The sequence below is a fragment of the Mobula hypostoma genome, chromosome Y (genome assembly GCF_963921235.1).
Source record: "Mobula hypostoma chromosome Y, sMobHyp1.1, whole genome shotgun sequence".
Lineage (NCBI taxonomy): Eukaryota > Metazoa > Chordata > Chondrichthyes > Myliobatiformes > Myliobatidae > Mobula > Mobula hypostoma.
In genome coordinates this window covers 5,936,873-5,951,925 of record NC_086130.1, presented here as the reverse complement: position 1 = coordinate 5,951,925, position 15,053 = coordinate 5,936,873, and the positions used below count along the sequence as shown (strand labels likewise).

The following is a 15,053-nucleotide window of genomic DNA, read 5'->3' as shown; positions in this document are numbered from 1 at the left end:
ATTAATTTGCTGTTCACTGAAAGTTTTGCCTTTAAACTTACATTGGTCTGGTGTACATGAGACTCTGCCACAACAGTAACAGAATTTGTTCAGCCAGACTAAGATATCCTTGGATTGCTCACCTCTGAAGCTGGTGAATGATTAATGCTGGCTGGTTTTCCACATGTTGAATCAATGAAGCTGTTTGCAATGGAGGTGAAGGCTGTGCTGGCCGAATATATTCCTTTGGAGGCAATAAAATGAATGACTGTGTTTGGCAGTAAAACATTAAACAGGAATCAAATGTACCGATTGCCAGCTATGACTATGATACAATTTTTATTTTAATATTTTCTGTGAAATTAATACTATATATAATTTTCCATAACCTCTTTATCTTGAGTCCCTTACTCTTGAATGTCTAAAAACACCTTTTAGAAGATTTGATTTTTTTATACCATTGAACCAAACAAAAAATCCTTGTAGCACAACTGAGTCTTCCATCTTCACTATCCCATAAAAATATTGGTACCATTCAGCAAGCTATAATATTAAAAACTTCCATTTATCATTCTCTCTGCTCTGCTCTTCTCAACTGAAAAGACAAAAGATATCAATAACATTGAAAGTGTATAGAGAAAATTTACAAGGATGTTGCCACAATTTGAAGTCTTGAGTTATAGGGAAATGTTGAATAGATTAAAAATTTATTCCCAGGAGTGTAAGAAAAAGAGAAGAGATCTGATAGAAGTTTACAAAATTCATGAGTGGTATAGACATGGTAAATGCAAACACGAGGAAATCTGCAACACACATAAAAGTTGCTGGTGAACGCAGCAAACCGGGCGGCATCTCTAGGAAGAGGTACAGTCGGCGTTTTGGACCAAGACCCTTCGTCAGGACTAACTGAAAGAAAAGCTAGTAAGAGATTTGAAAGTGGGAGGGATGGAGCCAAGAGCTGGACAGGTGATTGGCAAAAGGGATATGAGAGAATCATGGGACAGGAGGCCCAGGGAGAAAGGGGGAGGGGAGAAAAAGCCCAGAGGATGAGCAAGGGGTATAGTGAGAGGGACCGAGGGAGAAAAAGGAGAGAGAGAGAAAGAATGTGTGTATATAAATAAATAACGGATGGGGTACGAGGGGGAGGTGGGGTATTAGCAGAAGTTAGAGAAGTCAATGTTCTTGCCATCAGGTTGGAGGCTACCCAGACGGAATATTAGGTGTTGTTCCTCCAACCTGAGTGTGACTCAGGTTATTCCGTCTGGGTAGCCTCCAACCTGATGGCATGAACATTGACTCCTCAAATTTCCGCTAATGCCCCACCCACCCCCCCGTACCCCATCCCTTATTTATTTATATACACACATTCTTTTTCTCTCTCTCCTTTTTCTCCCTCTGTCCCCCTCACTGTACCCCTGGGCTTCCCCCCTCCCCCTTTTCTTTCTTCCCGGACCTCCTGTCCCATGATCCTCTCGTATCTCCTTTGCCAATTACCTGTCCAGCTCTTGGCTCCATCCATCCCCCTCCTGTCTTCTCCTAGCATTTCCGATCTCCCCCTCTGCCTCCCACTTTCAAATCTCTTACTAGCTTTTCTTTCAGTTAGTCCTGACGAAGGGTCTCGGCCCGAAACGTCCTGCCTGGCCAGCTGCATTCACCAGCAACTTTTATGTGTGTTGATGGTAAATGCAAGCAGGCTTTCTCTACTGATTTGGATGGGACGAGAACTAGAGGTCATGGATTAAGGGTGAAAGGTGAAAAGTTTAAGGGGAACATGAGCAGAAACTTCTTCAGTCAGAGAATGGGGAGAGTGTGGAATGAGGCTGCCAGTGGAAGTGGTGGATGCAGGTTGAATTTAACATTTAAGAGAAGTTTGATAAGGTACGCGGATAAAAGAGATGTGGAGAGTTATGGTTTTGCTGTAGGTAGATGAAACCAGGTAGAATAATAGTTCAGCACGAAGCAGATGGCCAAACGGCCTGTAACAGAGCTGAAGTGTTCTAAGATCGTGAACATCATTCAGTTCAATAGCATTCATAGTACAAGCAGATATTCCATTTTAAGTTGTTAGCTACCTGAATCTGTTGGTGTCGGATTTGTTGTTGTTGTTCTTGTTGATAAAGAATGTGCTGATGTTGTGTCTTCTCAAATATTTTTTCATCTACTGCATTTCCATATATCTTTTGCAAATGTTCACATTCCTAAACATGAAAAGAGCTTAAAAGTTGGACATCTGGGGACAAGATTTTCAATTTGAGCTTCAGAAATCTGTAGTAAACAATCAAGATTAATTAAAACAATTCTCTTAGTATTCATAAGTACTTTTCCCTATCTGTAGTTCAGATTTGGATATCAGTGAATGATCGTGAATTTGATCACAGCTCTGAATCAATTTCTCAAAAGGAAATAAAATTATGTGAAAGTAACACTTTCATTGCTAGCAATGCCTAGCGTATATATTGATAAAATTATCCAAAACTGCTGGTTAAAATTTGTTCTTTTTCAGTTTCATTTTATCACATTAATGCACAATTGTCAAGATAGAGGCACCCATCATATCCACAGGAAATTCAAAAAAGCTGAGTGGTAAAACATTTCATATCTGCTAGCAAAGGAAATTTTTCAAGCACTCGTACCCATTTCAGTGAAATCCAATTTTGACTATTTTCCTTAGCTGTGAAATTAGTAAAGAGATATAATGCAACATGAAAATCTTCTCCTTATTGGGCTTCAGGAGCAATCAACTCAGTCTAGATAGCAGGATGTATACAATAGCAGGGTGGGTATCTTTTAGAGAGTCAATATTCAATGTGGGTACATCTCTCTGAAGGTATCACACCTCTGGGCATTTAATGGAATGATGATGAAGGCAAGTAAATGATGGGGTAGAATTTCAACACTTTGGGGCTTTCAGATGACAAGAATAACAGTTGTGGACAGCAAGAAAGGTATCTAAGGTGGGATATAGATCAGGAGGGAAAACTTGTTGCAGTGCTGACAGATGGAACTTAAGGCAACACACAAAAAATGCTGGAGGAACAGTGGTCAGAGAGCATCTTTGGAAAAGGTATGTCAGGCCAAGACTGGTGAGTCTGACATCAGTAGTGGGGAAGTTATTGGGAGGTATTCTATGGCAGCAGTCCCCAATCACCAGGCTGCAAAGTATGTGCAACCGGCCCGTGAGGAAACGATATGAGTCAGCTGTACCTTTCCTCATTCCCTGTCACGTACTGTTGAACTTGAACATAGGGTTGCCAATTGTCCCGTATCTTCCCCGCTAAGGTAAAGCGTTCCTACGAAACCTTTCGTGCCGAGATGGTGTAAAGCGAAGAAGCAATTAGCATTAATTTATATGGAAAAAATTTTTGAGCGTTCCCAGACCCAAAAAAAACCTAACAAATCATACCAAATAACACATAAAACAGAAAATAAGTAACACTAACATATAGTAAGAGCAGGAATGATATGATAAATACACAGCCTATATAAAGTAGAAATAATGTATGTACAGTGTAGTCGGGAAGATGAAGCCAAAACCGATTTGTGGGGGGAAAAAATTGGCATGTATGCGCATGCGCACATCACATGCACACCTCATGCATGCACACACAGGCGCCCGCGCAAGGCTTCATGGTCATGGTAGTCTTTTCCTGGGGTAAAGTGTCCCAGGATTTGACTGCACTTTTGTCGCTTATTTGGGAGTGAGAAAGTTGGCAACCCTAACTGTAAAAGACATGTTGAGGTGAGTTTAACCTTACTTGAACACCCACCCGGTCGGCCAGTCCGCAGGAGTATTTGGATGGACGTGAACTGATTAAGGATAGTCAGCATGGCTTCTTGCTTTGCAGACCATGTCTAATGAATCTTAAAGAGTATTTTGAAGAAGTTACCAGGAATGTTGAAGGCTTGGCAGTGGATATTGTCTACATGGACTTCAGGAATACATTTGACAACATCCCACATTGGAGTTTGGTCAAGAAGACTCAGTTGCTTGGCACTCAAGGTGAGGCAGTAGATTGGAATAGACACTGGTTTTGTGGGAGAAGCCAGGGAATGATCATAATTGGTTTCCTCTCTGACTGGTGACTAGTGGATTTGGTGCTGGGTCCACCGTAATTTTTCATCTAATTTAACAATCTGGATGATAATGTGGTTGGCTGGATTAGCAAATTTGTGGATGACCCCAAGATTGTGGGTGTAGTGCCCAGTGAAGAAAACTATTATGGCTTGCAGTGAGATCTGGACCAGCTGGAAAAATGGACTGAAAAAATGACTGAAGGAGGTTAAGGCAGCCAAGTGTGAGGTGTTGAACTTCAGTAGGAGCAACCTGAATTTGTCTTACACAGTGAACAGTAGGGCACTAAGGAATGTGATAGAATAAAGGAATCTGGGAATATGGATCCATAATTCTTTGAAAGTGGTGTCACAGATTAACAACATAGCCAGCAGTAGTCGTCAGGAGCATCTGTCCCACCTCCGTCAACTCTTCTCCCGCCTGAGTGATTTCAGCTTCACGATCAACCCGGCCAAATGCCAGTTCGGACTCAACACCATCGACTTCCTGGGCCACAGGGTTACTAAAGACGGGGCAACCCCTCTGTCCGCCAAGGTAGACGCGATCGGCCACTTCACCCGGCCCAACACAGTCAAAGGCCTGTTGGTATGGTGAACTTCTACCACCACTTCCTCCCCTCGACAGCCTGTATCATGTGCCCTCTGTTCACCCTGATGTCAGGTAAGGGCAAGGACATTACTTGGGATGAAGAGGCCGCGGCCGCTTTCGTTAAAACCAAAGAAGCCTTGGCAAACGCCGCGATGCTGGTGCACTCCAGAACGGACATTCCTACTGCCCTCACGGTGGACGCATCCAACACAGCCATTGGTGGAGTGCTGGAGCAACTCATCAAGGGTCGCTGGCAACCCCTGGCGTTCTTCAGCAGGTATCTATGGCCACCCGAACTCAAATACAATGCCTTCGACCGGGAGCTGTTGGCACTATACCTGGCAATCCAGCATTTCAGGTACTTCTTAGAAGGCAGGCCGTTCACTGTGTTCACGGACTACAAACCGTTGACCTTCGTGTTCACGAAGGTGTCCGATCCCTGGTCGTCCCACCAGCAGCGACATCTGTCCTACATCTCCGAGTACACGACGGACATCCGGCATGTCTCAGGAAAGGACAACGTCGTGGCGGATGCACTCTCCAGACCTACCATGGGGTCCCAGGGGGTGGACTATGCAGCGCTGGCGGAGGCACAGCAGGCAGACGCTGAGATCCCCAGTTACAGGACTGCAGTCTCCGGTTTGCAGCTCCAAGACCTCCCCGTAGGCCCAGATGAGAGGACCCTACTATGTGACCTAGCTACCGGCCACCCCGCCCCATCGTCCCAGCAGCCTGCGGCGAGTTTTTGACTCCATACATGTCTTGGCGCACCCATCTATCAGGACAACCGTCCGGGTGGTCTCCAGCAAATTTGTGTGGCACGTACTTCGCAAACAGGTCAGCGAATGGGCCAAAACGTGCATGCAGTGCCAAACGGCCAAGGTGCAGCGGCACACCAAAGCCCCGACGCAGCAGTTCGAACTCACCTGCTGGAGGTTTGACCACATTCATGTGGATATCGTGGGGCCCCTGCCAGTGTCGCGAGGAGCGCGGTACCTCCTAACTATGATAGACTGGTTCACGAGATGGCCAGAGGCAGTCCCGCTCAGTGACACCACCTCCGAATCCTGCGCCCGAGCACTGATCGCAACCTGGGTAGCACGCTTCGGGGTACCGGCCCACATTACCTCCGACAGGGGCGCCCAGTTCACCTCTAGCCTGTGGTCGGCTATGGCCAGCCTTTTAGGAACACAGCTATACCACACAACTGCCTACCACCCACAGTCAAATGGACTAGTGGAACGCTTCCACTGTCACTTAAAGTCGGCTCTCATGGCCAGCCTGAAAAGGCCTAACTGGGTGTACGAGCTTCCCTGGGTCCTGCTCGGAATCCGCACGGCGCCCAAAGAGGATCTGCACACCTCGTCGGCCGAGTTGGTGTACGGCGCACCCCAGGAAAGTTCATACCAGCCCCATGGGGGCAAGAGGAAGAACCCACAGCAGTCCTGGACAGACTACGGGAGAGGCCGGTAACCTGGCCCCCATACCCACTTCACAGCACGGACAGAGCCCGATCTGCAGAACTGTAAGTTTTATTCTATTGAAGGGGCGCACTCCGGGCACCGTTACAGCAGCCATACGAGGGGCCGTTCAAGGTGATCAGCAACAACGGGTCCACGTACGTTCTGGACATTGAGGGGAGAGAGGAGGTTTTCACGATGGACCGACTCAAACTGGCCCATGTGGACTTGGCGCAGCCAGTCAAGGTTCAAGCACCGCAGTGCAGAGGCAGACCGCCCAAACAGAGACTGATCCAGACTGTGGACATTGGGGGCGTATCGCCGGTTCTTGGGGGGGGGGGGGGTTATGTGGCGACCCACTTTCTACACAAGCGAAGTGGCTCACAAAATAGCCGGCGTGCGGGAAGAGACTTTTGTAATGCACCTCTGACGTCATTTCCGCGCGGAGAGGGCTGGAAGGGAACTGCTTAAAAGCAGCAGTGCCGCGAAGTTTGAATATACTAGTCTCGAGTGTGACTTAGACTGCGTGTCGTTATTTCTAGCTCTGTATGTAGCACATCGCTACAGTATCAAAAATAAGGAGTCATATACTTAGGATAATAAGAAGAAATCTTAAAGAGTATATAAGGGGGAAGTGCTTTCTTTACATTGACAGTGGTAAGAGACACAGAACAATATGGATCAAGTGCAGGTAAAAGGTCGGCCTAGACCTGGTGGGCAAAAAGGCCAATTAGCATTTGAATTGCAGCATCAATTAAATTACTTCCCAGCCTCAGATCCTGAGGCACTTTTAGGCTATTTGACCTTCGCTAATCTGTTCCATCTTAACTTCTCACCTGCTGCAGCTGCTTTATGCTGCTATTTGTGTTTGTGCTTTTCTCCATTTTCTCTAGATGAGTTTTGAATGCCTGTATGCTAGCAGCACCATCTGAGAAACGGCGAACCGGAGAGAATCTTTCAGCTGGAATGTGCAGAGTGTTGGAGTCTTTATAGCAAATGCTGCAAAACAGATACAATTTAGCAAATTAATGATTTATGAAAGTTAAATTAAACTCCATTTCCACCCAAGCCTCATTTTCACATCAAGCCTTGATTCATTTTACACTTGTTTAAAGACAGTATGTCTTCTCAGACCTTCATGCAGCTCTTTCCAAAACTCTACATATGCATTTCCCATTATTTATTGACACTTCATTTACATTCCTCTGGGCAAACTTGCATTAAAAAATCATGATCAATAAGTTATGTTGCAGAAAGAGTTTGGAAAATGTCAAGTAAATATCTGGTAGAATATGCCTAAGATTCATAATTCTTCTAAGCCAAGTTGGTTATTTGAAATGTAAGCTACATCAAAAAATAAAGAACACACTCAATTAATTAAGACTATAAGCTATGTGGTTTCACTTTTACTCTTCTGCAGAATGCTGATTTCATTCCCATTCACCTCATGAAATTAACAGTTCTAGAAACACATTCCAAGTGGTTACTTGTTACAAAGAGAACACTACATAGAGAAAATGACTATCGTTAATATACCATTTCACACCCTTACAAGTCCTTCAATAGATATTTCTACTTCCTAATGGTACTATGAGAGGATGATTGATATATTTACCCTCTGGACCTAGGAAATATTTTTAAAATAATTATTTTAGTAAATTTGTTTTATGTATTTAGTATCATATCTTTAAATCTGCTAAAAGAACAGCAAAACTTTTCTGAAAAATTTTTTATTCCAGCCGTAGCTGAATTGACATCAGCTTAGTATCTGATGTTAACCATCTCCTGAAGCAGTTATTTCCTAATTAAATCTTTGCATTGTTGCCGTACTTTAAAAAGCATCTACTGCATAGAAATTCTATCACTCTTTTAGACATCTACAAAAAACTTCATGTTTAGATTCCCGGGAGGTTACTTGGTCAGCACCGGCATTTGGACATTTCGGACACCCAATCAGCAGCGATAGCAGAGCACTTTGAAGTAAATAAAACTACAGAGGGGACAAGCAGGGAGGCCATTGTTGGGAGTAGGCCAGTGGTGACAGTAGAGTGTCATGCTTTATTTCAGGCTTCGACGAGAAGGGGCTGAGGCCAAAGAACATAAGGACGTAAGAAATAGGAGCAGGAGTAGGCCATCTGGCCCATCGAGCATGCTCTGCCATCAATAAAATCATTGTGATCTGTCTATGGGCTCATCTCCACCTACCTGCCTTTTCCCCATAATCCTTTAATTCCCTTACTATGTAACCCTGTCTTAAATATATTTACTAAGGTAACTTCCACTACTTCAATGGGCAGAGAGTTCCAGATATGCCACTTTCTGGGAAAAGCAGTTCCTCTTCATCTCCGTCCTAATTCCACTCCCCCGAATCTTGAGGCTCTGTCCCCTAGCTTAGGTCTCACCTACTTTCCTGAATCTATCTTATCTATTCCTTTTATAATTATATATGTTTCTGTAAGATCTCCTCTCATTCTTCTGAATTCCCGCGAGTACAATCCCAGGTGATTCAATGTCCTCTCATCTCTGGAATCAACCTGGTGAACCTTGTCCTAAGCCACTATATCTTTCCTCAGGTAATGAGACCAGAAATGCACGCAGTACTCCAGGTGTGGCCGTGCCAGTGCCCTGTACAGCTGCAGCATAACCTCCCTGCTCTTAAATTCAATTCCTCTAGGAATGAAACATAGAAACATAGAAAATAGGTGCAGGAGTAGCCATTCGGCCCTTCGAGCCTGCACCGCCATTTATTATGATCATGGCTGATCATCCAACTCAGAACCCAGCCTTCCCTCCATACCCCCTGACCCCTGTAGCCACAAGGGCCATATCTAACTTCCTTTTAAACATAGCTAATGAACTGGCCTCAACAGTTTGCTGTGGCAGAGAACTCCACAGATTCACCACTCTCTGTGTGAAGAAGTTTTTCCTAATCTCGGTCCTAAAAGGCTTCCCCTCTATCCTCAAACTGTGACCCCTCGTTCTGGACCTCCCCAACATCGGGAACAATCTTCCCGCATCCAGCCTGTCCAATCCCTTTAGGATCTTATACGTTTCAATCAGATCCCCCCTCAATCTTCTAAATTCCAACGAGTACAAGCCCAGTTCATCCAGTCTTTCTTCATATGAAAGACCTGCCATCCCAGGAATCAATCTGGTGAACCTTCTTTGTACTCCCTCTATGGCAAAGATGTCTTTCCTCAGATTAGGGGACCAAAACTGCACACAATACTCCAGGTGTGGTCTCACCAAGGCCTTGTACAACTGCAGTAGTACCTCCCTGCTCCTGTACTCGAATCCTCTCGCTATAAATGCCAGCATACCGTTCGCCTTTTTCACCGCCTGCTGTACCTGCATGCCCACTTTCAATGACTGGTGTATAATGACACCCAGGTCTCGTTGCACCTCCCCTTTTCCTAATCGGCCACCATTCAGATAATAATCTGTTTTCCTATTTTTGCCACCAAAGTGGATAACTTCACATTTATCCACATTAAATTGCATCTGCCATGAGTTTGCCACTCACCCAACCTATCCAAGTCACCCTGCATCCTCTTAGCATCCTCCTCACTGCTAACACTGCCACCCAGCTTCGTGTCATCCGCAAACTTGGAGATGCTGCATTTAATTCCCTCATCCAAGTCATTAATATATATTGTAAACAACTGGGGTCCCAGCACTGAGCCTTGCGGTACCCCACTAGTCACCGCCTGCCATTCTGAAAAGGTCCCGTTTATTCCCACGCTTTGCTTCCTGTCTGCTAACCAATTCTCCACCCACACCAATACCTTACCCCCAATACCATGTGCTTTAAGTTTGCACACTAATCTCCTGTGTGAAGGAAGGCCAACATCCCATTTGTCTTCTTGATAGCCTGCTGCACCTGCAAACAAACCTCTTGCGATTCATTCATATGCACTCCCAAGTCCCTCTGTGCAGCAGCATTTGCAACTTTTTTTACCATTTAAATAATCTGCACTTTCATTTTTTCTTCCACAGTGGATGACCTCGCATTTCCCAACATTGTACTTCATCTGACAGACCCTTGCCCACTTATAATCTATCTATATCTCTCCCCAGACTCTCACATCTTCTGCACAATTTGCTTTTCCACTCAATTTAGTGTCATCAGCAAACTTAGATACACTACACTTAGTCCTCTCTTCACCATTAAAGTATATCGCACCAACCCCTGCAGCACCCCACTCAACCAACAATCGCCAACCAGAGAAACATCCATGTATTCTAACTCCATGCTTTCTATTAGTTAACCAGTCCTCTATCCATGCTTATACATCACCCCAACTCTATGCATTCTAATTTTAAGGATAAATCTTCAATGTGGCACCTTATCGAATGCCTTCTGGAAATCCAAGTAAATAATGTTCATCTGTTCCCCTCTATGCACTGCAGTCATTGTATCCTCAAAGAAACAGGTTAGAAGATTTGGTCCTGGTTGCCCACAGTACAGTGCAGGCTGACAGATATGGCAGTAGAATGCTCCTCCTGTAGGATATGGGAATTCATGGAACCTGATGGTTTCTCTGATGGCTACACCTGAGGAAAGTGCAGCCAACTCCAGCTCATGGAGGACTGCATTAAGGAGCTGGAGCTGGAGTTGGATGAACTAACGATCATCCGAGAGGCAGAGCAATTGACAGATAAGACTTTTGAGTAGGTGGTTACACCCAGAGTGCAGAATTCAGGGAGAAAATGGGTGAATACCGAGAGAGGTAACGGGAGAAAGAAGTCAGTGCAGGGTCCCCCTGTGGCATTCCCCTCAGCAACAGGTATACCCCTTTCGGATACTGCTGAGGGGGATGACCTGTCGGGGCTAGGCAACAGTAGCCAGACCAATAGCACTGTAGTTGGCCCTGAGCCTCAGAAGGGTAGGGTGAAGTCAGGTGGAGCAGTAGTCAAAGGGGACTCAGTAGTTAGGGGGACAAATAGGAGATTATGTGGCAGCAAAAGAGATGCCAGGATAGTGTGCTAGGTCCAGGATGTCTCTGAGTGGTTGCAAAACATTCATGAAGAAGAGGGTGAGCAGCTGGAGATTGTGGTACATATTGGTACCAATAACATAGACAGGAGAAGGTCCTGCACTGTAAGTATAGGGAGTTAGGAAGGAGGCTGAAGGGCAGGACCTCCAAGATGGTAATCTCTGGATTACTCCCAGTGCCATGAGCTAGTGAAGGTCAGAACAGGAAAATAGTACAGATGAATGAGTGGCTGAGGAGATGGTGCAGGGGGCAGGTTTCAAGTTCTTGGATCATTGGAACCTTTTCTGGAGAAGGGGTGACCTGTACAAGTGGGACACATTGCACCTGAACTGGAGGGAAACCAATATCCTGGAAGGGAGGTTTCCTAATGCTGTTGGGGAAGGTTTAAATGAGATTTTCAGGAGGTGGGAACTGAAGTGAAAAGGCAGAGGATAGGCAGTTGACATACAAATAGAGACAGTTGTAGGGAGTTTGTGAGGAAGGCTAGGCAGATGTTAGAGCAAAGATGCACTCAGCCAGATAGTTTGAGATGTGTCTATTTTAAAACAAAGACTATCATAAGATAGATAGATAGATATACTTTATTGATCCTGAGGGAAATTGGGTTTCGTTACAGCTGCACCAAACCAAGAATAGAGCATAAATGTAGCATTACAAAAACCACAAACAATCAAACAACAATATGCAAACTATGCCAGATGGAAATATGTCCAGGACCAGCCTATTGGCTCAGGGTGTCTGACCCTCCACGGGAGGAACTGCAAAGTTCCATGGCCACAGGCGTGCACAACCTCCTGTGCCGCCCAGTGTTGTATCTCGGTGGAATATGGCCGAAGTCCAACAGCAAAAAGTTCAATATCCGGTCTACAAACACGTTCCTCGATCGTAATATGATGTGGATTGCACCATCCATTGTTAACCAGAACAGTAAGCACCCAACTCCTTTATGCTTACAGCTCTCAGTACAAGGCAAATGAACTTAAAACATGGATCAATACATGGAATTATGATGTGGGCATTACAAAGACTAGGATGTTTCAGGGACAGAAAAGCTGCTGGGCTTTAGATGTTTCAAAAAAGACAAGGAGGGAGGCAAAAGAGGTGAGTGTGGCATTGCTAATTGGGGATAGTATCAAGCCCTCCCCCCCCAAGAGTAACAGACATTGAGTAACAGGTAGGGAGGCAGATTCTGGAATGATGCAATAATAATAGGGTTGTTATGATGAATGATTTTAACTTTTCTAATACTGACTGGCATCTCCTTAGAACAAGGGGTGGTGTTTGTTAGGTGTGTTCAGGAAGGTTTCCCGATGCAATAAGCCAACTAGAAGGGAGGCTGTACTTGATCTGGTATTGGGAAATGAACCAGGTCAGGAGTTGTCTCTTTCAGTGGGAGCGCACTTTGGAGGTTGTGATCACAAACCTATCTTCTTTACCATAGCGTTGGAGAAGGACAGGAGGAGACAATTTGTGAAAACATCTAATTTGGGTAGGGGGAAATTTAATGCTATTAGGCAGGAATTTGGGAACATATATTGGCAGCAGATGTTCTCAGGGAAATGCAACGCAGAAATGTTCAGGGAACATTTGCAATGGCATTCCATTGAAGCAGGAAAAGGATGGTAGGATGAAAAAACTATGGTGTACAAAAAATTTAGAAAATTTAATAAAGAAGCAAAGAAAAGATTACAAAAGGTTCAAGAAACTAGTTACTGAGTCTAGAAAATTACAAGGGTGCCAGGAAGGTACTCAAGAATGAAACTGGCAGAGTAGAAGGCCTTGGCGAGCAGGATTAAGAAAACCCCTAAGGCATTCTACAAGTATGCGAAGAGCAAGAGGGCGAGCCATGTGAGAATAGGACCAATCAGGAGTAAGAGTGGAAACATGCATGGAGCCAGAGGAGATAGCGAAGTACTTGATGAATACTTTGTTTCAGTATTCAACACTGAAAAGGACCTTGGCAATTGTGGAAATGACTTACAGCACCCTGAGATGCTTGAGTGTACAGACATTAAAAAAGAATTAAGTTAGATAAGTTAGCAAGGGAGGAGATTGCTGAGCCTCTGGCGATGATCTTTGCAATAGGGATGGGAGAAGTACCAGAGAACTGGAAGGTTGCAAAGGTTGTTCCCTGTTCAAGAAAAAGGGTAAAAAATAACCCAGAAAATTATAGACCAGTGAATCTTACTTCAGTGGTGGACAAGTTGTTGGAGAAGATCCTGAGAAGCAGGATTTATGTTAATTTGGACAGACATAATTTGATTAAGGATAGTCAGCATGGCTTTGTCAAGGGCAGGTCATGCCTTGCGAACCTGATCAACTTTATAGATGTAACAAAACACACTGATGAAGGCAGAGCAGTGGATGTAGTGCATATGGATTCCAATTTGATAAGGTTTCCCATGCAAGGCTCCTTCAGTAAGTAATGAGGCATGGGATCCAAGGAAACCTTGCTTTGTGGATCTAGAACTAGCTTGACCACAGAAGGCAAAGGGTGGTTGTAGAAGGTTGTATTCTGCATGCAGAACAATGACCAGTGGTATTTTGCCGGGATCTGTTCTGGGAACCCTCCTCTTTCAGATTTTTATAAATATCCTGGATGAGGAAGTAGAATCAGAATCAGAATCAGGTTTATTATTACCAGCATATCGTGAAATTTGTTAACTTAGCAGCAGCAGTTAAATGTACTACATGATGTAGAAAAGAAAAAAAAAATCAATTACAGTACGAATATATTGAATAGATTAAAAATCATGCAAAAACCAGAAATAATATATAAAAAGTGAGGTAGTATCCAAGGGTTCAATGCCCATTTAGGAATCGGATGGCAGAGGGGAAGACGCTGTTCCTGAATCACTGAGTGTGTGCCTTCAGGCTTCTGTATCTCCTACCTGATGGTAACAGTGAGAAAAGGGCATGCCCTGGGTGCTGGAGGTCCTTAACAATGGATGCTGTCTTTCTGAGAGATCACACTTTGAAGATATCCTGGGTACTTTGTAGGCTAGTACCCAAGATGGAGCTGACTAGATTTACAACTTCCTGCAGCTTCTTTCAGTCCTGTGCAGTAGAACCGCAACCCCCATACCAGACAGTGATGCAGCCTGTCGGAATGCTCTCCTTGGTACATCTGCAGAAGTTTTTGAGAGTATTTGTTGGCGTACCAAATCTCTCCAAACTCCAAATGAAGTATAGTTGTTGTCTTGCCTTCTTTATAACTGCATCGATATGTTGGGACCAAGTTAGATCCTCATCTTGACACCCAGAACCTGAAACTGCTCACTCTCCCATCTTCTGATCCCTCTATGAGGATTGGTATGTGTTCCTTTATCTTAATCTTCCTTAAGTCCACCATCAGCTCTTTCATTTTACTGACATTGAGTGCCAGGTTGTTGCTGTGAAACTACTCCACTATTTGGCATACCTTGCTCCTGTACACCCTCTCATCACCACCTGACATTCTACCAACAATGGTTGTATCGTCAGCAAATTTCTAGATAGTATCCACAGTTATGGGTATAGAGAGAGTAGAGCAGTGGGCCAAGCACACACCCCAGTATTGATCGTCAGCAAGGAAGAGATATTATCACCCATCAGCACAGATTGTGGACTGCCAGTTAGGAAGTCGAGGATCTAACTGCAGAGTGAGGTACAGAGGTCCAGGTTCTGTAACTTCCCAATCAAGATTGTGGGAATGATGCATTAAACACTGAGGTACAGTCGATGAACAGCATCCCGACATAGGTGCTTGTGTTGTCTAGGTGGGCTAAAGCTGTGTGGAGGGCCAATCATTGCGTCTGCTATTGACCTATTGTGGCGATAGTCAAAGTGCATTCGGTCTAGGTCCTTGCTAGAGTCAAGACCAGCCTCTCAAAGCATTTCATCACTGTCGGATGTGAATGCTACTGGGCAATAGTCATTTAGGCAGCTCACATTACGCTTCTTAGGCTATGATATAAT

The 15,053-nt window shown here is 44.5% G+C and overlaps 1 protein-coding gene across 1 annotated transcript in view; it reads right to left on the bottom strand.

The window, feature by feature from the left end:
* Window positions 1–15,053, bottom strand: part of LOC134341058 (serine/threonine-protein kinase SIK3-like) — a 410,314-nt gene that overhangs the window by 25,108 nt on the left and 370,153 nt on the right. Inside the window, exons 16-18 of the mRNA XM_063038806.1 lie at window positions 6,936–7,098; window positions 2,052–2,177; window positions 123–223 (exon numbers count right to left, since the gene is read on the bottom strand). Coding sequence (XP_062894876.1) covers window positions 123–223; window positions 2,052–2,177; window positions 6,936–7,098 — 390 coding nt within the window. The remainder of the gene's footprint in view (window positions 1–122; window positions 224–2,051; window positions 2,178–6,935; window positions 7,099–15,053) is intronic.